Raw genomic sequence first — 26,068 nt, forward strand, 5'->3', positions numbered from 1 at the left:
CAAGAAATATTAACAGCATCTGGGGCCGGGGAGATGGCTCAGTGGAATAAGCTCTTCCCTGGCAAGTGCAAGGGCCTGAGTTCAATCCCTGGTTCCGCCAAAAAAGCAGCAACAGTAGGGTAAATTGGAAGAGAAGGAAAAAAGGAGGAAAAAGCAGGGAAAACAGAGCAGTAAGAAAGAAAGAATACTCAAAACAAAACAAAACAAGTCCTTTAAGATCACTGAATCTGACACTGTAGAACTCTATCGATAATTTCTTAACAGCCAAAATATCTTACTCATTTTTAAGGACAATGACATTTATACCAGAAGTGCACACATTTAAATTTGAACATAAAATGAGTGCAGATGCGAGCGCTTGGTTTTTCACTCAGATGAGCAAGAGACCGTGCAACACTCACCGTGTAGACGAAGTTGCCCAGCAGCAGGTAGTCAGAGGTTTTCCCATTTCCAAACACAGTACCTGTGTGCCAAGAAGACAGCCGGTGTGAGGAAGGAAACTGACTTGCAGCGGATCCTCAGAACCCACAGGTACAGATAAATAAAATCAATAACAGCAATCACTCAAGGAAAGCTTGGAGCCACGGGCAGGAAATATCTGTGGAGGGGCTCTGTACCCAATAAGGCTTGCTGCTTTCGGTGCGGGTGAGGCCTGTGGAAACCTTGCTGTCTCTCCGGGAGCTGCTGGCATAGACCCAAAAGGATCCAGGATAGCAACTGACAGGTCTATGAGACTCTGGCTGAATTTAGGGGCATATTTTAAAGCATTTTTTAAATCCAGCAATGACTAAGAAATGTGGCGTTGGATGAAGGAAGTGGTAGCTAGCAGAAAAAAACAATTATTATTGATGAAAACATCAAAGAGAAAAACTAAGTCTGCACCACTGAAAACCCTAAGGACCATGGTATATATAACACAGTGTTCTATTTGTGTATAGATTCAACAATATTTATTTAAAGTCTAGCATGAAGAGCAGAATACGCTGAGTAAAGCACGGAAGGCTACTGGGAGAGGGGAGCTGGTGTGTGTCGAAGTGGGGCTAAGGTCTTCCGCTAACTGTGCTTTCTCCGCTTACTGACTCAACCTCCAGGGAGCTCAGTTCCTTTGCTGAAAGGACAGAATGGGATCCTTAAGGAGAGGGCACCCAAGGGTCAGAGGAGGCCACATGTGTCTGCAAGGCAGGTCTGCGTGTGAATGAAGGTAAACCACTTCCCCTACTTTCTGGTCTCTGTACCCTCTTTCACTTAAAAAAAAAATACAGAAGATACTGAGAAGATTATGGTTATGTGGTTTATAGTTATCAACAGTTACCAAATTAGAAATTAAAACAACATTAAAATACGTCTTATTTTATCTAAAAATAACAGTAGTAAACCAAATACATAGTAATATAAACAGATTTTTATGAAAAATGGCTATTACCCCAAACAAAAAAAATTTAGTGAGAAAACTGGCATCATTTCACATTTTTCTTCTCTTTAATGTCTAGCGTAATAGAAGACAGCTGGATTCTCGTATGTTGTTTTGATTAAAATGCAGAAATCCAGCACTGTGGAGATACAAAGGAGTAATAGAGCAGTGGAGTATTTTAATAACCATTTCCACTAATTGTGGATCTTCTCTGATAACTACCTCAAAACTCTATATGTAGTTTTTTTTTAAAGAGCTGGGGGGCTTGGGAGGGGGAGATTACTTTAAAGATTATTTACTGGTATAGAATCTAAAATGACATCAGTGAGCTTTTTGTACTATAACTTATCCTTTTACTCTGCATGGATTTTTATCCATGCAAAGCTTGGTAGCTGGCTTTGCTCACTCCTGGAAAGACACATGGACACTACTCCACCATGGTGAGGTATTCTCATTGCTTTTCCATTTACTTTATTTTTGTATTTAGTATACGGTCTACAGGGTCTCACTATGTAGACTGGACTTGTAGTGATCCTCCTGTTTACAGCCTCCCAAGCATTGGGGTTATAGGCGCATGCCACGATGCCCAGTCTCAATTGCTGTTTTGGTGCAACCCAGGGGCAGGGCCGGCACAGCACACCAGGGATCGAACCCTGGCCGCTGCGTCTGCCTAAGCAGGTGCTTTAGTCTGCTGAGCTATCTGGCTGGCCCTGTCCTTCTTATTTTGTCAAACAGAATATTATTACTTAGAGGCCAAGCATAGTGGTATACGACTCTAATTCCAACACTTAGGAGGACGAGGCAGGAGTATGACTGCACGTTCGAGGCCAGCGTGGGCTACCAAAGTGAGTTTAAGGACAGTCTGAATTGCATAGTGAAACCCTGTGTTAAAAAAATAAAATGTAAACTAAGGGTCAAAATGTAATAAAAGTATTGCTAATGCTTTCTTCCAGGACACTGTGAAGTCACACTGGGTGCATGCAGGAAAGGAATACAGTAACTTCTAGGACAGGTCTATCAGTGTTTTGTGCTAAGGCATCACCAGCTTATCCACCACTGCCTTTGCATCATCAGTGCGTGCTGACATTAAGGTGTTGGATGTCCCTGAGGTTCAGCGTACCGATCTTTAAGGACTCCTGAGGCTGGGGAACAAATGGATTTGTAGTATACTGTATATTTATATTTCTCTTTTTCTACTTCCTTAAAAAAAAACAAAACTAATGAACAAAACAATCCCACAAACTTCTCCTTACTTAAAAGTGACAAGCAAGGAAAAATAATGATTAAAACTTTTCTTACAGGGAGATAGCTCAGGGCATAAGTGCCTGCCTGGCAAGAACAAGGTCCAAAGTTCAATTCCCTGTACTGCAAAAAACAACAAAAAACCTTTCTATGGTAAAAAAAGGTTCATGCTAGATGTCATTCATCCCTTGAGGACAAAAAGTAAGCATCCTCCAGATTGGAATGGCTTGGGCCACAGCTGGATGGTCCAGGCTATTTCCTAGAAAAACTCACTGGGTGATCTGGAATTTACGCTCCAGAAAATAGGATGACTTGGGAATTCCTTTCCACCCCGTCATTGCTAAGATTCATTATATGTTACTTGGAATAAACAACTTTGGATATTAAATGTCCTTCTAGTTTAGAATGTTGAAATAGTAGTTTAATAGATTGGACATGTCTTATCTTTCATGTGTGTACCGACTGAATGCTAACATGTCCTGGATAACTTGCTTAAGGTTAGGGCATCCCAAACTGTACCCTGGACTTCATTGGTCCAAAAGCGGAAATAAACCAATGCCCACCAACTGACTAACAGATACAGACAGCAATAGTATAGCTACAGAATGAACTATTATTCAGCCATAAAAAGTAATGAAGTACTGACTCATGCACAACATGGAGAGGGCAATGTATGTATATAATTCCACTCATATGAACGTCCAGAATAGGCCCCTTTATGGAGTCAGAAAAATTAGTGATTTCCAGGGACTTCAGAAAAGACAGGGAGAAACAGAAAGCACACCAATGGCTATGCGGTTTTTTATGGGGTGATGAAAATATCCTGCCATTAGATGATGGTGACATTTGCATACTTCTGTGAGTATACTAAAACGAATGGTGACTTTTATGGTATATGAGTCATATCCCTAAACTAACAAACATACTCCCATGGTCTAGAAACTCAGACTGTTTACTGCTATAATTCACTGAGCAACTGATAGAGAAAGCAGATCGCAGTTTTGGGGGGCTGCACACCTCCTTCCTTTCTCTCATGCTCCTGGCGACCCACTGTAGCGCAATTTCCAGGCAGGGGCGTGGTCTGCTTTCTGATTTGCAAGGGCCATGTGGCCAGCTATGTAGGATGGGCTGTAGGTGCAAGAACAGGCAGTGTGTTCTTGCGCTGGTCACCACGAAATCACACACCACACAGCACAAGGCCTGACAGCGCCTGCGGGGGAGTGTGCATCCTGTCTGTGGTCACTGCGGTTGTGGAGCACGAGCACCACAGGGGCGCCTTCCCCAGGATGGCAGGGGCCAGGTCTGCTGCCAGAAGCAGAAGCACTGCTTCTGCCTCCTGGGGAGCCTTCCTGAATGGCTGTTTAATCATTTTTATGCGCACAGGAAATACACTACGGCCCTACCTCTCAAAATGGACAATAAAATCCCTCCCTTGAAAATGAGCAGAGACAATGCTTGTACTCCAAGCCAAACATAAAAACATTTTAAAAACTGCATCTACAACACCATCTCAAGCCGACTTGAAAATACCAGCACGTGCGCGATTAGGTGCAGCCTAAGTGTGTGCTACGACCCTCGCAGGTGTAATAAATAGACCGCATAAAGTGTGAGCACCATTGTCTTCAAACTACATGGCAACAGAAGATAAAAGCCCTAAAATTTAACTCCATGCAAGTTTGGAAAACATTGGAAGTGAAGAAGAAAGACTTGCATATATTAAATCACTTGGCTCCCAAAGGAATAATAAAATTCTTTAAAGTGTGTACTTTTTTAGATGTGTGCTTTTTGGGTTGAGGAAAATACCATAAGATGAAGCACAGCTATAATTTTTTTTTTTAAATACATAGTGACAAGGAGTTACATTTTGCAAAAAGTAAAAAGTCATCTCTTAGCATTCACATCCTTCCTACTTACCATACTGAAGGGCTTTCAGTGGAAACCAAAACAGAATAACCGAGTGGAAGAGGCCATTTAAACAATGAACCCAGAAAACCTGAGGGAAAACAAAAATCCATGAGAACCATTTGCGATAAACCAGCTCCGTGAACCCTGACCTTTCTTTTTATCTACGAGCTAGATTCACAAAATGTGTTTCTGTCGGGCCACTGCTGTGAATTAACAGAACTGACAGACACTTTCTGCCTCTCAGGCTTTCATGGGTCATTTATTTATTTTTATGTTTCTCAAAATGTGTTTTTAGCTTCATTTGAAATTTTCCCAACTTTTAAAAAATCCGAAAATCAAAATTTTTAATTTTCTCCCAAAAAAAGAAAAGAAAAGTAATAACAATAAATACAGATTTTGTGGGGCACTTTTCATAATTTCAGCCCAGACTTTTAAAGAGATTGTAATTTGGAGAAATACCTTTCTCCTTCTCCAGTACAATGCAAGTGTGAACTTTTTAATGGTTAACAAGGTGTAATGCCTTTTCTCCTTCTTGCTATATAAATATACATACACACACTATATTAAAACTAAGATGTATTACATTTCAATTGAATAATCATTAAAGTATTGGTTGAATTTATTAAATATTTTCCACAAATTTTTAAACATCTGTCAATACCAAGTTTCATATAATTAAAACATCATTTAGCATCATTTTGCTTTTATCCATCTGCTGTCTTTTATGAACAAGTGAGCAACTCCCTGGCATTTTTTTGTTTTCTAATTTTGTTTTATTTTAAGAGTAAAAACAAAAACAAAATCAAAGACAAATAGCAAAAACAAAAACAGAAGCAGAGTAACACAATACATATGGTACCGATTTTCAAGACAAGAATAGCAAATTAACAATGGCGGTTATAGTACTTGTTTTTATCCTCAAATCTGTTGCTCAGATAAACAGTAAAGATTAAGTTATAGAAAAACTGTCTGGAATTCTTAAGGCCCTCTGAACAGTGGTAGTTTTGGCATTTAAAAGTGCTTCTTGCAAACAAAACTTATGCTAAATTCATAACTGAATAATAGTTTTAAGCTGTTCAAATAACAGAAATTAAGTTGCCTGCCTCCCAAAATTTTCCACCGTGATCTCAATCTCCTTTGTTAGTTCCGTCATCCAGCCCGGGTTGCATGATCCAATTTACGCTCCAATACATTACACATTTGAACTTGTGTTACTCATTAACCTTTGTCGCTTCTCCTCGCTATGTCATTACCACACGGTTTTATTTGACAGAAAGCACAGGTGGGTGCAAGAAAAATTAGTTCTACTTTTCCATTTTCCTGACTGATACTTATTGTCACATGCTAATCCTTTAACCCCTGTCACGACCCCAGAACCTCCGACCCTTTTTACCATAACAAATGTCCGCGTCATCATTCAAGGCAACAATGCAGCTACACTGGGGACCCACAGCAGCCGTATGTATTCAGCTATGCATTTTGTAGCCATTTGTACAAGGGACTTACATTTTCACTGAGATCATTAGAAAAATTCACCCTTATAAATGGCTGGCAACTTGTAAGTATTCAAGTATATATGAAGTTGCCTGACCTACTTGAGTTGCTCTGGTGAGTTCTCTAAAATGCCTATGCTTGACAGATAATGAAATACTTTTGCTACAGTGAAATACGCAGAAAAAACAATGGGACTACATTAAATCTACTGCATACTTTCCCCTGGCCATATCGACTGTGTTGTACAAAGAATGTAAAATGCACAGCTCTCCAGGCCTACGTCTGGCTCATCATGAGAAGCGACTTCTGTTTTTAAGTAAGAGTGTCACAGCCAAGTTTGTAGCTGAGATGCCAGCTCCTGAGACAAGACCACTGAGCCGCACTGTGGCAGCCAGGGACCTGCTGCTCAGGTGGATGCAACTGCCAGACTACAAGAATGACTCCGTGTACCTGGAGGCCTGGGACCTGCCTAACTCTCAGATCACTTTTTCAGAGAAAGGAGGGCTCCTGTCCACTGTATCTGTCCAACTGCAGCTTTCCATCCTTTAAAAATGCCCACCTTGGGTTATGAAAAGCAGTATAGCAATGTGGTAGAAGGTAATACAAGTTAGGCAGGACAGCTACATTTTTGAAATTCAAAAGTAAAACATTAAAAATTAATTTTAGGTATTACATATTATAAATGGCAACAGTTTTAAAAGAAACCCCCAGAAAGATTTTTCACAGCTAGTGCTACAGTTAAAGAATGCTTCAGGGTGTTATTATTTTAACTAACCAAGTGTACTTATCTGAAACAAAGCCATCAAGCTGCGTGCACTGTGAAGCTGGACTTCCACGCGCGGGTACTGAGCAATGTTGAGTCTCAGAATAAAACCTCTGAGCTATAAACTTAACACTATCATTTATGGTGGGGAGTTTAGAGACACCAAGACACCTGTTTCACTTTAAGTTCTGGGTACCGAGAATAGCATCCAAGCGCTTCTTGAATTAAGAAATATTAAAATAGAGTACATTAATCTCCTAAGTTCAATATGCTGAATTAAAGTTATTTCTAATTATCAGAAAATGCTAATGAACGTGCACAATCCTAAATGCAACAAATCTGTGAGAGAACTATAACTGTGGCTTTTATAACACTAATAAAATGCGCAGATGTTAGTTAGAAATTCCAAATGACATCGACTTTGATTGCTACAATTACACCTATACTCACTTTAAACAGAAACCTGAATTAATAAATAATTGAGGAAACATTTTAGAATATATACTTGCAGTACAGTAAGCCATGCATAAAAAGAGATATTTTTGTTTGTTTTTCTTTTTGGAAAGAATAAGTTACAAGAGTCACAAGAGATGACAGAAGCCTATGACTTGTGATGCAGATTAGAAACTTTAAGTGTGATTGTAAATATTTTACAACAAACCTAAAATTCTAATGATGGCAGAGTTATTTCACAACAGGAAGTTAGACAAGAGTGACACGGAAGCGCCCCCCCCCCCCCCGAGTCACCCGCTGTCAGTCCCGGAGGACTCCACTGTGCTGCACACAGAAAGCCACAGGACCAACAGGACAACTTCTGTCTGCTAACCAGCTTTCTGGTGCCTGTGAGGCTCAGTACTGAGCAGTTTCATTTTAATTTCGCAACACAATAAAGCCAAACCAAACTAGAAGGAAAGCTTCTCTGCCTCTGTCAGAACCTTTGGAGTTAGGACTTGCCACAGTGGACACACTGGAGCTGTTTTTAAGCCAGCGTCCCTCTGTGTAGAGTCAAGCAAGAAAGCAGCCCCACTGAGCACACACCCAGGACGAGCTCCTACCTTGGTGTTGAAGTCCAGAGCGCTCTGAGATGTTTTGTACAATTCGGGGTACTTCAACATATTCTCTTTTCTGCATGATCTCTCAAATATTCCAAGAGTTAAGGGAGGCATTGCTGTAAACATCTAAAGTGATAAACTGATCATTACGCCAAATAGCAAATTTGGGGTAAATCTTCATGCCAGAGTATTAAAATAAAACAGGAATTATCAGTCATGTTAAACTTACCACATTATAGAGACCTATGCACCATCTTTCAAAGAGGATCTGTCCAGAAAAGCCATTAACAAAGGCAAACCAGATCTAGGAAAAATAAATCCCAACCCTTAAATTAGAAGCAAATAACAATGCATTGGTCAGAATCTATTTTATACTTAACGAATGCAACAACATGTCATTTTCAGTACGCTCTTGAAAATGGCATTTTTATTTTTTTACTTTCTTGAATTTAAAGGGATGCTTTCATGAGGTGTTTGCTATTTAAGTCAGAAGTGGTCCTACTTGTTAATTAAGCAAATTAAAAAAGTTCATTAAAAAAGAAATATATGACTAAGAAAAATGATTGATTTAAAAATTGGGTAAATCTTGTTTCTAGAAGTGAATATATTTACTTGGCATTGAATTTTTATAGCTTTAATTCCTTTTTAAAATATCTGTCAGGATATTTTTTATATTGTAGAAGTAGCACCTGTTAATTTAGAAAATAACTCGGAATCATTAATTTCTCCTGTTTTAGTTGTATTCACATTGTTTGTTAAATGCAGTCACAAATTTTCCTGAAACCTACTATAGAGTGTGTCACACCTATTCTTTCTCCTCCACAATACAAAACGCATATTTTCTTCAGTTATTACACATCCTTTAAGATGTTACATAGCTCCTAAGATGTTGGTAACATCTACAGGTTTGACGTAACTATTCTAGGGTGTTAGCTTGCTTAGTTTTGCTTTTAAAAATGGTTCTAAACTACAACTCCACACATCTGTTTTCCCTTAGGAAGAGTTCTTAATGTGGAATTACAGAGTCAATGTTATGATTTTTTAACACTTCTTGATAATTATTGTTATCACAATAAATATGAAATCATACATGAAAAATGGTAAACCATTCTAAGAGCATAATACTCTTATATGTTTTACAATTTTCTTCAAAATAGAAACCTTAACTTCAGAAACAAAATTAAGGAATAGTATAGAGAAGTTTTTCTCCAACATGTTTAAAACAATTAAAAGTGGTAACTAGTCAATAATATCCATCTTATTGTTTTTAAGTAGACCTACTGTATAATTAAAAATGAAGTTGACCTGGAAGAGGAAAAGGCTGGTACAGCCATAAGATTACATAAATGCAAACACAAAACACAGCATAATAACAACGAAACTGTTAGAGGAAAGCAGGCTTGACATGTGGCTGGAGTGAATTTTTGAATCAGAGTGGAAGAGACTTTGCTACACTTCACGTTTCATTTAACCTCATTATGGAAGCATGAATTGTTACAAATTCACCATTTATCAATATGTACCCAGGCTGGCTCCTCCATGAACAGGTCCTGCACCACACTGATCCTACTCCTTTTTATAGTGGAAGGGAATGATTGAACACGTATAAAGGCGAATGTCTGCTTCATGAGATGGAAAAGAAAACAAAGCAGTGATAACATATGAAAAATAAGCCCAAGTTGTGTTAGGGTTGTAACACACATTAAGTGTAACAAAACACAGAAATCTGAGTTAAATCGCAAATTCTTACTTGGTTTGCTGAATGTTTTAAGAGAAAATTTGCCTGTTTGTTCTAAACAAGGAGTCAGATCATTTGTGCATGTAGAATTTTTTGCTTTCATTAGAATTAAGCCTGCCTTTTCCTTGTGAGTATACACACGATAAAACGGACTTCATCATGTTTTTGCATCTGTGTGCTTGAGTTATCAGACCTTTTAAGATGTGGGTAAGTATGCAAACACATATTTGTGATACTGCAGGTAATGGCTATATTTTCCTAATGGCAACTCCTCTTTCAGAGGTGCTTTCTTGAGTATGATGAAAATTTATGGAATTTTGAGACACAATTTTTGAATTATGGTCTTTCTAGGCTACAAAAATCCAGTCTAACCTTTGTGGGTCTGGCGAGAGCTGAAGTGCTCTGCTTATCAAATTTACTTAATGGACAGGATCTGGCTCAAAGATGATGGTCCTCAGTGCATTTGCGGTCACCCAGATTGTGTAAGTTTATGTTAATAAATCTGTGTGCAAGGAGAAATAAAGAGGATCAAGATGTGATACGTGTAAATATTGGCGTCCCTTGATAAACATGCTTAGTATGTGTTACAAACACATTAATGATAAAAATTGTGTATGGGTAAGTATTTGCAAGTGAGAACAGTCTCTTAGCTTCATTATATATAAAACATCTGGTTTGTTTTCATTTCTGTGTTGTTTTCAGTTCCGAGAATCGAATTTGGGGCCTCACACAGGTAGACAAATACTCTACCACTGAGTTATGACCCCAGCCTGGACCATATATAACATTTGGTGCAGATTCAAAGGTATTTTAAATTTAAGCCCTTACCTTAAATCAACAGATACATACAGAAACTTTCAAAATCAAAATAAATGGCAAATAAACATGTATGAACTAAAGTGTGTTTTAAAGTGCATAAATTAGCTGTTTTATGTTGGAAAAATTTTAAGTGGCAAGCTAACACATCCTACCTCACTGAAAGGCAGGTGAATGTGTTCCTTGACGTTTACTTTCTGCATTTTAAAATTTTGTATTTTAATTTCTTTTTTTGGTACTGGGTATTGAACTCAGGAGCTCTGTTTCTCCGGCAGGTGCTGAGCTATCTCTCCAGCCCTAATTTCTTTGTTTGTTTGTTTGTTTTTTAATGAGAAAGAAATGACTAGAGACAAATTTTCAATACACAGCCCTATACCTTCATACAAATAGTTTAGTATTCAAATTTACTCCTTTTAAAGGAGAAACAAAAAGGATCTTTAGGAGTGAAGTAGTTCACCAGAGGGTTGATTTCTGGTCAGTTTGAGATTTGTGATTAAATTAGAAACATGTTAGGAACATATCCCTTGCTAAGTAAGATAACACCTAACTGAGTATAAGCACATAAAAGTCCCTCCTTTGATTCAAAGCCTGGATAAAGAAAATACCGGGCCTGCTAGGGAAGTGTACAGATTATTTAAATTCACAGAAACTCCATCTAGAATAATTTCCTGGGACTGTATTACTTTATTGACTTAAAGCTTCTGGAAGTTAGAACCATGACATTGTTTGGGAGTCTTGGGTGCAACCATTTGAAAGAAAAGGTCTTGTTTTGCTAGGGAGTAATCAGATGTTTCAGAGAAATAAAAGAATCTTTTTAGAAAGAGCCAATATTTTAAACAAACACCTAGAGCTGCTCCAGGCAGCTTCTATAAGACCGTCACACCCCACCTGCTTGGCCTGCTAAGTCTGTATTTATTTGTGGGCCTGCAGTGTATGGCAATGCAGGGGCTGGACAGTGATATTCCTGGCAATACCATGATGGGAAAGCAGGTTTGCAGATAATCTATAACACCCACGGTGTTCAACACTATTTCTTTATTAGTAAAGAAACTTGAGCCCCGCTGCTCCTGGCATTATTTCCTAAATTCCTCCTCCCTGCAGAGGCGTGGCAGCTAAAGCTTCACAGACCCGTTTCCTGATGGAGCATTTCTGCATATTAAACAGCAGCTTACAAATAGTCAATGAGTTCTCTGCTCCCACGCTTGGTCAGCACAAAAACCTGAAAGGACAGACTGCAGACTGGCAGTTGTCCCCGCTAGAGACAGTCAGCGATGTGTTTTCTGTCTATTCATTCACGGTATTGACATGAGCCATTAACATCTGCAGAACTTGTTTTAGCTGGCAAAAGTTAGATATCTGGGAATTGATTGAAAAGGTCAATTCATTTCCAAGACAGTGGAATTATATTCCATATACAGTTCCATAAAGTGCTAAAAGAAAAATAAAAAATGAAAAAATTCCAGTAAGGTTTAGAATTCACTTCCTTTGCAATAAGTAAAGAATGCAATCGATGGTAAATAATCTCATGAAGAGGCTTGAAATTAAAAGCCATGTGAAACTGAGGGCAAACCTACCCACCAGGACCACAGTTCTAGGTTTGAAATAGTGTGTGCATGCTTATTTTTCATTGAGTTTAATATATTTTATTCTCCTCATCAGCACAAAAATTTTGCTCACTTCATTGCTAATGATTAATCTTTTTTAAAAAAGCACTTGTCAATCTAGATTTAGACTCTAGACTTACACCATTTTAAAATTTTATAAGTACATTTATTGGTGACAGTGCCTTTAAACTCCTGGCTTACAAATTTTCAAACGTTTCTTAAATAAACAGTATGTTATTGTTGGGAATGTGCTCTGGGATGAGAAGAACATATCTTAGAAAAGTCAGATAGAGGATGGCAATGAAAAGTAATTATTTTGGAAAATATCACAAATTTATATATAAAACAGAATTTTTAAAATCTAAACTATTTTGGAAGTGTATTTTTCCTTTCAAACAGATTTTTTTTCTCACGTCAAATATATTGGCAATGAACTATAAGTTCATGAAGTGTCTTTTTTATGTTTCTGTGTAAATGAGGAATTATGCTTAGCCAACACTTTAATGAGATCGGCAATCTGAGAGAGGAACAAAGACTAGCTCAGGCGCACTCACAGGACTCCCTAGTGAGCATGGAACCTGTGCGGTCTACTAAGCTATTTGTTTACAGAGCTCCCTCCGTGGTCTAAAATATGGGATCCTATTTCCATACAGCAAATGGCTGATCAGGGCTTTTCTGATGGATGTGTAGAAACAGTGAGCAGAAGGCAGGGCGAAGTGGAGCAGGCAAACGCGCGTAAGGGAGGCCTCGGCAGATCTGTGAGGGTGTGGGTGGGTCCCTGCAGGACAGGAAGATGGAGCATTCTCTTGACAAGCTGCTAGAGCTTCTTGCCCCGCTCAGCCAAGATACAAGAGGAACATAAAACTATAACATCTCTAGCTTCATTATTACAAATAATAGACACTGCTGATCAAATTTTGATGGCTCAGTGTTACCAAAAGGCCCACTGAGTGGTCACATTCAGTTCTCTAGTGTTGTGCTGGCCAGCGTGGTGGCCACTGGCTATGCAGGGCTCAGACCGCCTGCCCCTGGTCCAGGATGTGCCGCAGATGTCAAGAGGACATCAGGTTCTGAACACTCAGAGTGAAGAATATAAAAAATAATCATTCTTATAACCAGTACATGTTGAAAATGATGTTCTGAACATTCTAATTTAATAAAATAGGGAATTCATAATCAAGCCAGCTTTTAATTTTAGCGTTAGTTTTGCTACTGTGGCTTCTAGGAAACTGAATATTATACATGTATTCTGTAGTTGGCAAGCTCCTGGAGTACAGGAATTGTGCTTGATTTACTTCATAGCTGCTACACTCATCCTGGTGCCGGGCATCTATTAGGAGCTGCAAAAACACTTGCAGAACAAAGCACATCCTTTGTTTTAGGTATTTAGGACAGGGTCGACAGGGTTGACAGGGTCTACAAGGGTCTCACTATGGAGATTGGTCTCATAGTGATTCTCCTGTTTTCAGCCTCCCAAGCACTGGGATTACAGGTGTGCACCACCACACTCAGTCTCAATTGCTGTCTCAGCGCACCCCAGGGACAGGGCTGGCATGGCACACTGAGGCTTGAACTCTTGGCCACTGCTTTCTGCTTAAGCAGGTGCTAAAACACATCATTTTTAAGTGGTGCTCCTAACCTGGTTTGAGTTTTAAAAATGATGCTATATTTAACCCATGAGTAAAATCATAGAAATCACATCCTAGGCACAGGAATAATAATAATTTCTAGGCAAATTCCTTATCATCTAAATCCTTGTTTCTTTCTGAAATGAAAGTCAAAACAGTTCTGAATAGCAAGGGATACCTGTAAGCAACAGAGATCTAGGTTGGGAAACACAGAAACTACCAGACAACTAATTCTAGCAAAGGTGCTATGCCCTCTTCCGGTTCTGCTCCTTTGTCTCCCCCAGAATGAGGGCACTCATCCTTGGTTTTGTTTGTCATCCGTTCACTTTTCTTCTTTCCTCTTCATTTTGACTTGCGTACTTTTTGCTTTTGTGTTGCTGGGGATCATTACTTTTCTTTTTAAATACAGACTTCCATGTCTATCATCCTTCAACAGTGTATTATTTTCTTTATGTTTTTGAGCTTTGTACAGTTTTCAGTTTTTTAAAAATGAAAAACTCACCTCATTAGCAATTCTCACATTTCTACCAAAACAATACAACATTTTTAGCCAGAATTTAAACATTATTCTCTGTGGCTGACAACTTTTTGCTTTAACATGTTTAGAAGTTCTAAAAATTGAGTATATGAAGTATTAAAGCAAACAATGAGACAATATCATCATGAAAATTTTCTTTAAGTATGTATGCAATTGACAAAGATTTTAAACTTAGTTTGTTACCTCAATAATATAAAGCACTATGTTCTTGTAGAAGCAGTACAGGATGCACTTTGAGACTCTGTTGTAGTTCCAGGCACCATGAACCATCAATAAATTCTTTAAATACTTGAACTAAAAGAAGAGTGGAAAAAAATTAATATTCTCCTCTTCACAGTGCTGGCCGATGGAAAGGAACCAGAGGAGGCCTTGCAGCCGTGATGCTTTACCTGAGCTATGGAATAATCAGAAGAATTGGCGGCCTGCAAGCCTTCATTGCCGCTTATGCCAACACCCACGTGGGCCGTCTGGATCATGCTGACGTCATTGGCTCCATCGCCAATGGCAAGCGTTATGACTTTGACTTGCTTCTTAACCATCTCAACAACTTCAGACTTTTGTAGAGGAGAAACCCTTAAAAATTAGAACAGATTATCAGTTACCTCTGGCATCTGAAGAAAGAAATTTTGAAATGCTGTTCCTTTGAAGAACGAAAGAGAAAAGATGCATGTAAGTAGTTTGTTTCAAATGAATGAAGAACAAATTATGATAGTTTCAAGTTTAAAAATGCTTAGTTCTATCTACCTGGTTGTCATTTTAAGGGAGATAAAGCCTTAAAGCAAATCTCTAGCTAGTGGTTAAAAGATATAATACTGTGTTTTGTTTTGTTTTTTAATCTAGCTTACTAGAATGTTTGATTCACATCAATTTGTTAATAAATTACATCTGTGGTCATAGATTTCACTACTTCTCAAAAAATAACATCAAATAATTCTTCGCTTGTGAATACAGAGAGCATAAATCTCCTGCAAAGTAGTCAAAATACTACCTAAGTCCTGCATAATGCTGGGCCGGGGATATAGCTCAGTGGTATGAGAACCTGCCTGGTAAGTACAAGTCCTGAGTTTGATCTCTGGTATCCCCCTAAACAGTAGCCTCCTACACAGTGCCTAGGAACTAAAACTTTTGAACTCCTGAAAGAAAGCTGCTCTTAGAAAATGTAGCATATGCTTAATAAAACTTAAAACTTTTTAAAAATTAATGACAGAAAGTTGCCTAACCTTTCAACCTGTTCTCAGTCACCAAGGTCAGTCTAAACCACAGTGCTGCACTTTCTTCTAAGCCACTGGCTAATACTCATGTAGCCATCAAAAATTTTTTATATGAATGTAGGTGAGGAATAGAAGACGTCAGCATCAACACTAAAAATCACAGTTGGCCATTAACTATGGAATAATTTTCACAGGCTTTTAAAGGTAACTTAAGAAATAAATTCCAAAACAATGACAGAAGAGTTCTGAGACAGAACACATCAATGCAAGTAATATACTGTCCATGTTGTATTGGAAATTATAAAGACAGGAAGATTACACAATGAATAAGTTCAACTATTAAGACAGCAGTTATACAGTAAGCAACAACTGACATATACAATGTTTCTGGCAGAAAAGTTATCTCAGTGTTAAATTCTTTATCAATGTTAAGTGTCACAGGTGTCTAATAAACAGCTATTGAAATGTGGCAAAACGTTTATTATTCTAATTTTAAAGGATGATCATGACTCTAAAAGAATTGATGCATCTTTGCATGGCTTTCCTTATTATTTACGCAGGAAAAATTCCTAGAAGCACACACTCTGCACTTTCTGTGCTTTCAGAAGGCCCTGGCCTCTGTGCCAACAGAAGAAGCCAGAGCAGCTCTACCTTTTATTCAAGTGGGAGAAACACTGCCTGAACCTGTGAGTCGCTTGTGGAGCAAGCAAGGCTCCTCTTTGTGTTCTTAGTGTCTGATCCTGAGGACGTACTCAATAAATGGTTGCTGTATGAAACAATTACTTTTAATTTTTTCTTTGGATTTCCTTTCAGAGTCTGGCAATAGTACAAGATGACACAACGGTGAACTCAGCAAGGGACTGAGTGAGCACCAGGCTATTAACGGGCTATTTCACTGCTAGCCCCCATTTTTCTTTGAAGCAATTTTCATTTCATTTTTACATTTTATTTAATTTTTCTTAACAGGCTAATATAAATTGGTAAGTCCACTGGCTTTGGGCCAATGTTTTAAACACAGACGTAGCTAGCATTCAGTAAATGTCAAGCAAGAATGCTCCTCAAGACATGTTCTAGAAAGCAAATGGGAAAGGTGCAGGAAAAGAGAAAAGCATTTGAAAACATTTATCAAATTCCCTTTCACAGGCTCATAGTGTAAATACATTATGAAGTCACACTACAGAACCCATGGAGCTAGGACACAGTGGCATTTTCTTTATGAACTGAACCTGTGTGGTGAGCTAATAGTAGTGACTTAAGGCTTCATCTGTAGAGTTGGACTAAACTTTCTTCATGGTGATGCTCAGTCTTTAATAACCCCAATTAAAAGTAGCTGAGGATTTTCACACAATTCTAAGTGGATACCTAACTGAGATACAAAAAGCAAATACTAGGATGGCCCTGAGCAAGAACAATGCCGCTAAATAAAAAAATGACATAGCGAGAGACACCCCCACAGTACACTATGCAACTCTCAAGGGATCTGATGCCACTACCGAGCTGAAAGTAAACACCTGGCTTAGAAGAAAATTCAAGAAATAGAGGAAGTCTTCATTTCTGATGAATCTGCAATAAAAGCTGGTTATTAGACAATGATGTTGGGTTTAAACAGGAGTTTATCAAAAGTAAAATATATACAAACAGAACATTAAGTCAAAATACGAATGTATAAACTTGTGATGAAGGACAAAGAACCTTATTCTGTATGAAGTTTGCTGGATGAAATTCTGCCTATTTTTATAGGAGAAACTTGATTTATAGGGAACAATACATGGTTTGTTTCGCTAAAGTGGAGCCTAGCATGTAATATTTCTTTGCACCCTAGTTTCCCGTTATCGTATGCAGCAAATCTCAACAGCAAATTTTTCTAGCAACTCACAATCTTTCTAGACCATTTGTAATGGTTAATCTTGACTGTCAACCTGATTGAGCTGAGAAACACCTCAGAAATTAGGCAATTACACTTCTGGGGGTTGTGTATCTGAGGGTGTTCCCAGAGAAGGCGGGCATATGGGATAGTACACTGCTGGGGGCAGACCCACCCTGAATGTGGGTGGCATCCACCATACCACAGGCTGGGAGCTTGGATGTAATCAAACTGTAGGGATAAGAGCTGCTAGATCATGTTCTTTGTTCTGTTTGCTTCTTGGCTAACATAAGAGAACAGCGGGGCACCTCTGTGCCCTTCCACCATGAGGCTCTGCCTCACCACAGACCATCGCAAAGGAGCCAGCAGACCATGTACTGAAAACCCTGACACTGTGAATCAAAAGAGTCTTTCCTTAAGTAACACTCTCAGATACTTGAGAAGAGCTAACATACTGGGTCAGAGAGATAGCTCAATAGAATAAGTGATGGCCTGACAAGCACAAGGGCCAGAGTTCAATCCCTGGTTCTGCCAAAAAAAAAAAAAAAAAAAAAAAAAAAAAGCTAACATACCACTACAACTGGTTTTTCTAGCAAAAACTTTCACTACACACATCATTGACTTTTAGAATGTTTAATGAATGGTGATTACTCTAAGAAGCACTGTAGGAATGAACATGCATGGGATGAGTGCCAGGTGGAAAGCATCGACATAACTCCTGGAATCCAAGGTGCAAGGATGCACTACAGAAGCCAGGCTTTGGGCAGAGGTGCTGGGGGCACCTGGCAGCAGGTCTCAGAGGGAATCTATTTAGGGGGTTCAGGTTTGTCATACCAAAGTCAGTTAAGAAGAGATTCTTCAATTTGAGCATTCCTAATCAGAAAATAAAAAACCCATGATGTTCTAAGATCTGAAAGTTTTGAATGCCTACATGATGCCATAGGTTGAAAGTTCCACACTTCATGTCCTGTGATGCATCAGAGTCAAAACACAGGCTTGCTAAAATACTGGGTATTCTCAGACACTGAGGAGGTTGAGGGAAGAGGATCACAAGCTCAAGGTCAGACGAGGCAGCTGAGTGAGCACCTGTCTCAAAATGCAACAAAAGGGCTGAGGATGTAGCTCAGTGGAAGAATGCTGCTATTACATTTGTGAGACCTGTCAGCTCAGTACCTAGTACTGCATAAAACCACAGACACAAACCAAGAAAAGCAACTTCAGGTGGCTTGTGTATGGTGCATGTAAAACTGAAATGAATTTCATGTTTAGATTTGAGGCTCATCCCCAGATAATTCATTTCCAAAAATCTGAAAAAAATCCAAAGTCTGAAACTCTTCTGGCCTCAAGGATTTTAAATACTGGATACTCAACTGGCACTATTTTCTAAGTACGCATTAAAAAAAAGTCATCCTTACTACATAGAAGTGACAATAAAGTGAAACAAAAAATTTAAGTTATTCAAAGTGAGTGTAACATAGAGCTTTTTCACTGAGTTGTCAGTACATTCCAGAATATAGCAACCAGCCTGGGCTGTAACAGGCCTCTGGGACAAGGGAGAATTGGCCTTGGTCTTGACAAGGGGAAGACAGCTGACTGCAGGTAAAAGAAACAGCCCATGTTAAATTTCGTTAACTACACATTCAAACTTCCCTAGAATACACTCCTTCCTACTGTGGTGTTTCCACCTTTAATAAGGGTTACTACTATGACTTTTGTATGCTGCCTTCTGTATTTGCACAACTTCCAGACTAATCCAGGAAACTAATTCTTCACAGTGTTTATCAGAAACCATGTCCATAGCTGAGAATATCTCAGACTTTCAACTTGCCAAGTACCAAGAGTCTCTTCTTTTCCACTGTTGCTTTTCTTCTTTGAGAGATGAGGCCCTATAGAAAAGAATTGCGTATCCGCTGTACACCACAAAGCTTTGGTTGTCTTCCCCGCGGCTTCACAAACAGAAGGTGGTCCTGGCGCTCCAGCCTAGGAGCGCACCAGTGCAGTGTGCTTTTCAGATATTATTCTGGCTGCAGTTTCCGCACATGTTATTCATTATTTTTCCTATTTGCTATGTAGTAACTCTCAGTGCTTGTGAACATTAGATCAGAGCCCTGGAAATTTTTACCATTTCAGCTAAGAAGTATATAGGTGGTCTACCTTATATGAGGCTTGTTTTGCAGTCTTTTAATGGGATTAGCTAAATGAATCGCCTTTCTGAATGGGATATGGGTAAAGGTCTTATGTACAAGTATATACATAGACATAATAAAGAATAATATCAGGGACTTTTTATAGGTAGCCAAAAGACATACTATAAACTCAAAAGTAATATTATTATCTTAGAGGTAGAATTTTATGTATATATGTAGGAGTCTTTTTTTTTTTCTTATTTCTCTAAAACACAACCCAATTATTGCATTTTTTGGACTACCTATGAAAAGGAAAGGAAATTAAGAACAAGGAGGAATATAATATCTCCTAACTATCCTCAAGTGTTTTATACGGTAACCAAGTTCTGCTAATTACTAAGCTCGAGGTCTGCTTGTGGTGGCTATTTTTAGACGTCAGGACCTGCTGTACTTTCTTTTTCCAACAAACTTCCTAAGGTTTCTCCTGTGAATACCAGACTTTCCCCACTGAGTCACATCCTGCTAACAAAGAATTAGAGAAAAACAGGGAAAGTGAACTCACAAGATCTTACTTGCATCTCTTTGAACTAAAATTTATTAGGTTCATTTATAAGGAATTGAAATATGGCAAAAAAAACCATTACATATACCTGAATTACATAAATACTGGAACTATGTTAGGAACTCATCATGAATTTATTACTGGAACAAAAACAGCAACTTATACAGTAAACCCGCAAAGCGATATTTAGCACATGGTACAGAATGAAACATTCAACTGCTTCTAGGTGAGAGAACCACGCTATTCAAATGACTGATGTGAGCGCTCTCCTGGTCTCCAAAACCAGCATCTGTTGAACTCCTGTGTAGGCACAGCCCTCAGAGACCTTATGGTATAGGGGCTGAGTTTACAGAAATAAAACACAGATAACCTTTCTACAGGCAAAAGGAAAAGCAACTTTAAGAAGGCTTTCTTCAAGGCACTTTAGATATAAACTTTTCTTTTTAGAATTTAGGTACCTATGGAAGTAAGCTGATGCCTGAGATTACAGTGGATCAGATAATATTTTAAATATGGACTATTCGTCTCAGTAGTGTGTATGCACAGACATTTGAAATTACTAACTGGCAAATAAATATACTTTACAAAAATGCACAAAGAGAAATCTCCTAGGAGACACTTTATCGTGGTGTTTACCAGAGAAAACAGTTTGTCCATGAAACTGATGTTTACCTTCTTTGTTTAACAAAAATCACTTAGTTATGTTGAATCCAACACTGTACACTGCACATAGCAAATATATAAATGGTAGCAGATCCGAAAAAATTGACAATTTAATAACAAAGAGAAAATCATCTCATCCTATGATACTATCCTTGTAACTGCCACTCATTTTGTTATTAGGAAGCAAATCTATTTATCCAATGGGGAACTGTGTGAAGGACATTGCATATTCCAGGCTTTCATTCATGGGAGGGAATGACAGGTAAGAAAATTATTAAGTGGAAAATGAAATATCTATTTTTTAAAGGAAAAATGTAGGTATATTTGGAATGGATTAGAGTTGGATGGCATGGTGCCCTTGTACGTCACGACTGCAAAATTTTAATGGCACAGCTAGCTCTAAGCAACAGAAGAACATACTAGAAACAATGTCTAAAACACTAATTTGGATTGCCAAAAGATGTCTATATATAACGTAGCAACATAACATAAATATTATATATGTATGAATCTGACCAAGGACAAGGGTCATGAAAATGACAAAAAAGGACGCCTGGTTGGGTGTGAGGTTCTGAATAAAAGTGGTTTCAAAGGTGACTGAGGGTGCGGTCTCTGCATACACAGGAAGGCAGGGAGCAGCCTTCTGGAGGGAAGACCTCAGGAAGTTCTGGGCGTTCCATACCGTACTGGGCAGGCAGCAGGCTGGCCCAGTGGCCACAGAGAGTTGGCTGATCAGCGCGCGGAGCTAGGACGAACATTCAGCTGTCTCTCCCCCACACAGTACTCAACCAAGATATGGCAATATGATGACTTTTGTCATGGAAGAATATAAGGAAAGAAAGTAGAAGGCCTCAGGACCTTCTCATTGGCCCTCAGAACTATTAACTGAGCTACTATCCCAGGAGGTGAATACCAAGAGCCTAAGCCTGCTCCATGAAATACTCTCTCTCTTGGAGAATGTTACTTGGAACCACCTCATCTATCACCACTGACGTGAAACCTGTGCAGTGCCCTGTTCTTGTCTCTGACTGTGACAGATCCTTCATCTTGCAAAACAACCATTTTTCTGGATGGGTTCCTTCTCCTCTGCTCCATGCCCTACAGTTCCTGGAAGGTCACACCCTATTTCCCTACCTGGTTTTGACTGCCAGAACATCAGTATGGTGTAAAACACAACCTTTCTTTATGTGGAGCTAAGTAAGAACAACCCAGTCAGCTTTATTAAAATGAATGTTACAAATTGACCCTGCACCACAGGTTCATGGAGAATCATTTATGCCAAGTTATCTAACCCTTTTCTATATGAAACAGCTTGGAAAAATTAGAGAAATGCCATAAGGCTTCATATAGCATGCCCTTAGTAAGCCAGAACAAAAGAAGAAATTATAGCAATTTGTACACAGATTCATATCTGGGTCTAGAATATATTATACTGCTGGTTTACTGACTCATGCTGAGCTTTAGGGAAGTGTTGGTGGGAAGCTATTGAGGTCCTAATTGAAAGTTGCTGAAATCTGGGTGTGGTGGTGCCTGCCTGTAATACCATAACTCAGGAGGCTGAGGCTGGCAGACTGCAGGGAGATTGAGGACAGTCTGGGCTACCTATGTGAGCTCAAGGCCAGACCACACTACATGGCTAGATCTTGCCTCCAAACAACTACATAAAAGCACATAAAACTGCTTTAAAGAATCGCCAAGAATTTGAGTGCTGTTGCTGGAGATAAAGAAGCATATTTAAAGTTAGCAAAATACAAAACAGAAAAAGATTAAATTAAATAATACATAGTTGAAGAAGACGGTAGAAGTCAAGATAGTTATCCTTGGGAGACGCATAACGGAAGGAAGCACAAAGGGACTGCTAGGGAGCTGGTCATGTTTGGGTGAGAAGTGGATGATGCTGTGAAAATTCACTGAATATACTCAGGCTTTATGTATTGTTTTGCAGAATTACGGTCTGCAATTCTGATTGAGGAGTATGTGACTGTGCATGTATGTGTGGGTGTGCTTGAGGGACCTGGAAATTTATCTAACAAGAGTTATACCAAAAACTAGACAATGTTGAATAATAGTGGAATTCTGTAACATTTGGAATTTGCATATAGCTTTTTAGCTACTTTCCTGTGAGATAGGGACTTCTCTGGTGCAGCACATAGGCACTGCCTACCAGGCTCTAACCTGGCTACAAAGGTCCTCTAAAGACCTCAGTAGAGGTGGGACAGCAATGAGATGGGCAGGGTTGAGCAGATGATTATTACATTAAAGGAAAATATAGGCATTTTATTAAGTTATAAAATTTATTCACCATATCCTCTGTTAGCCATACTTGTATGAAAGAATTATTCTTTCAACATTTCCAACATTTCTTCAGATTTTCTTGGAAGCAAATATAGGGTTGACGTTCATTAACAGTTTGTAAGTCTCTTCAAAGCCAAACATCTGCTTGGCATCCAATAGTGTTCACAATTTTTTTTTTTTTTCTTTAAAGGAACGTCTGTCTGTTGAGCATTTTTTAGCTTCATTTGCGCTTTATGAAGACCTTTTTAGTAGAAAATTTCTTTAGAGGAATCTTTAAGGCTTAGACAATCCCAGAAGATTCAAGAAGCAGATCTGCCTTGACCCTTTATTTAGCATACTCATGTGACGACAGGAAGTATTGAGCATTTGCTTGAACCTCTTCTTGGAGGACCCCGTGATTGGAGTGAGGTGAAAGGTTTTGCCTGGAATCCCACTCCCAAGTGACAATGCTCACAGAAGTCAAGTGTTTTTTTTTTTTTTTTCTTTTTTATACATGGTAGGGAAAATGGCCTAGAAGGGGGTTAAACTTTGATTAGAGATGTTGCAAGTAGGGAAAAATGCTTACTTCAATTTAACTTCTCCTTTTCAGAAGACATGAGTACATAAATTATGTAGAAGAACAGTGATTACTAGACAGTCTAAAAGCTGGAGGCTCTAAGCCAATTTTCAACCAACTGTCACAGAACATAAGTTTCAAAATATGTTTAAACTAAACTGACAACTACAGAAAAAAATGTAAAGTTCTTTGAAAGGCTGGGTTATGTGAACTGCTGAGGACCCTGGAAAGCACACACTATTTAACACACAGCAATATCGCACTGCAACGTTCCCAATTTTCTGAAGGGAATATTAAAAGAGGCAGAGCAGCTGCTTCCCCAGATTAAGCAGATCCAAGCAGTGGAAAGACCCTTCCTAGCCTTACAGAGTGGCCAAAGTAGAGTTCAGCCAAAAAGCTGCACGAATGATGGGAGGTCCTCTGACCCAGATGCTTCCCTGCTGCGGGGAGCCACCCCAGGAAGAGGATCTCTGTGTGTGTGTCCACCTTTCTATGTCAGGGCAGCTCTACTCCTATCTGCTGAAGGCATCCAGGTGGTCCAGAGGATCATTAGCACTGCCATATTCTGATCCCTTCGTTTTAACAGGGCATGAAACCAAGGCCAGAGACAGTCTGGTAAGTGTCCAAAATGCCAGAAAGGTAGAGCTAGCATAAGTCCTGCTTGAATCCTCAGTTGCAAATGCAAAGGCTCAGACTGAGAAAGTATTAGTAATTGAGGTCAGAGATTATCTGCCCAGAACCCAGAGCCTCACAATAGATCTTGATCTTGGCTGTGCCTACCGTTTTCCAGGAGTCCTAGAGCAAGTTTCTTTTTTCCCTCATTCTATGCAAGGAGTTTTAGGGGTTTGGAAAACCCTAAAATAGTACCTATGATCCTCCCTGTTTGTTTGCATAAGTATTTCTTCTGGAGAAGGTACTACTGGCCTTTAATTTGTTCTTCAAAAGTACCTGTGATCACACCAAGTAAGCATCAAAGGGACGAAAGGAAAGGGAAGGCGCACCTCAGAGGATTGTCTATGCTTGTTCCCAGGGACACTTACCAGAAGCTACCTGCCAACCAGATGTATGATGCCTATTAATAAATTAGCTTATTCAAGTAAATATGAACAACCATGAAAATAAAAGCTATACAGTGTCTGTGAACACACAGCACATGGTAGACTGATAAAAAGATTATATTCTTAAAAAAATGTGAGGTATAACATGCATCCTACATTGTGTAAACCAAAACCAGGACTCGAAAGCCCTGAGTAATTCTGGGTTGGGGATTAGTTCTGTCTCTTGAATATTCCCTTCAGAAAATGGTGGTGAGAGGCGTCGTGATGACTGACAGAGAACAACTGGTTCTTTGAATTCAGCAGGAGCCTCTTGAGGGAACAAGCTCATCTTTATAACTGTGTCAATTAGGCAAACACTAAAAACTGCCTCCGTCCCTAGATGTTGATAATGTCGGGGAGGAAAGTGGCTGATGTAACCCTTAATCCTGGAGATGGAATGAAGATGGGGAGGCGCCTTACCACCACGGGGAGGGAGGCTTCCTCCGCTGTTTCCACGCTGGCCTGTAGCCACACAGAAGATGGTGGAGGGAGATCTGCCTCTCAATTATCATTGTGTGTGTGGACTGACAGCAATAGCCTGGAGAGTAGTTAAAATTTGAGAGAAAAACCCCCGAAAGCCAGCGTGAGCAGAAATGAATCTGGGAAACAGTGCTGTACTGTGTTTTGAAATAATACTCAGTATTTATCTGAAGCATCTATCTTATAATGGAGTCAAATTGAGAATTTCCTGAGGCTGGAAGATTGTAATCATCTGAGAAATCAGGAGTGACACTAGGGTTTAATTGCCGAGAGTGATCCACGGGCTTGCCCGCCTCTTCCTATCACAGGATGGAAGCATTCTCATGGAAACTGCACGCGGAGGTCAGTAAGTGAAATGACAGGAGGGTCTACGCCAGCAGTTCACCCGGGGAATGAGGCAAGAAGGGGCACAGACATGAATCTGGCAGTGGCACTCAGGTAATTATGGGCTTAGAGCAATTCTCAAAGCCAGGCCGGAAGCCGAACCACAATCCTTATGGGAAAGGAAAGTATGAAGGTAATTAGAAGAAAAAAGCTGGGGAAAGATATTTTACTTAAAAAAAAAAAGCAAAAAAAAAAAAAAAATGCAAATCCTAAAACTCTAAATAAGGCTCAGTGTCTGCAGAGGGACCTTCAAGGCCCTCAAACAGCATAAAACAGAACAGAGGGGGGAAGGGGCCACACACGTCTTGATACGCTCAGTTGCAGAGCTGAGCTGCATGTGCAGGGCCGGGTGAGCCCTCTGGGTCCCTGAGCCTGGACGAGACGGGGCCAACCGAGGCCCGTGTGACCTGGGAGCACCCGGGGCAAGGGCCTCGGAGGGAGTTTTGTAAGCACAGAACATACTTCTTCCTGCTTGACTCTTTCTAGTTTTCTTCTCTCCCTGTTGTTTGATTCTGTGGTTCAACTTGCTGAAAAACAGTGGGAAGTACTGTGGGAAGCAGAGATCTGAGAATGGAGCTCAGCTGCAGTGAGTGCATTAGAAAAACTGGCCTTCTGCATATTTCAACCCAGTTGTAATTC

General features: G+C 39.4%; 1 protein-coding gene across 4 annotated transcripts in view; it reads right to left on the minus strand.

Moving 5' to 3' along the window:
• Atp8a1 (ATPase phospholipid transporting 8A1) overlaps positions 1-26,068 on the minus strand; it is a 230,926-nt gene that overhangs the window by 41,779 nt on the left and 163,079 nt on the right. For all 4 annotated transcript variants that reach the window (XM_004642662.3, XM_023702739.1, XM_004642660.3 and 1 more), the window contains 6 exons: positions 14,581-14,764; positions 14,375-14,485; positions 8,097-8,171; positions 7,871-7,993; positions 4,568-4,646; positions 402-463 (listed from right to left, as the gene is read on the minus strand). In XM_004642662.3, coding sequence (XP_004642719.1) covers positions 402-463; positions 4,568-4,646; positions 7,871-7,993; positions 8,097-8,171; positions 14,375-14,485; positions 14,581-14,764 — 634 coding nt within the window. The remainder of the gene's footprint in view (positions 1-401; positions 464-4,567; positions 4,647-7,870; positions 7,994-8,096; positions 8,172-14,374; positions 14,486-14,580; positions 14,765-26,068) is intronic.

Source organism: Octodon degus, unplaced genomic scaffold (genome assembly GCF_000260255.1).
Source record: "Octodon degus isolate 3935 unplaced genomic scaffold, OctDeg1.0 scaffold00158, whole genome shotgun sequence".
Lineage (NCBI taxonomy): Eukaryota > Metazoa > Chordata > Mammalia > Rodentia > Octodontidae > Octodon > Octodon degus.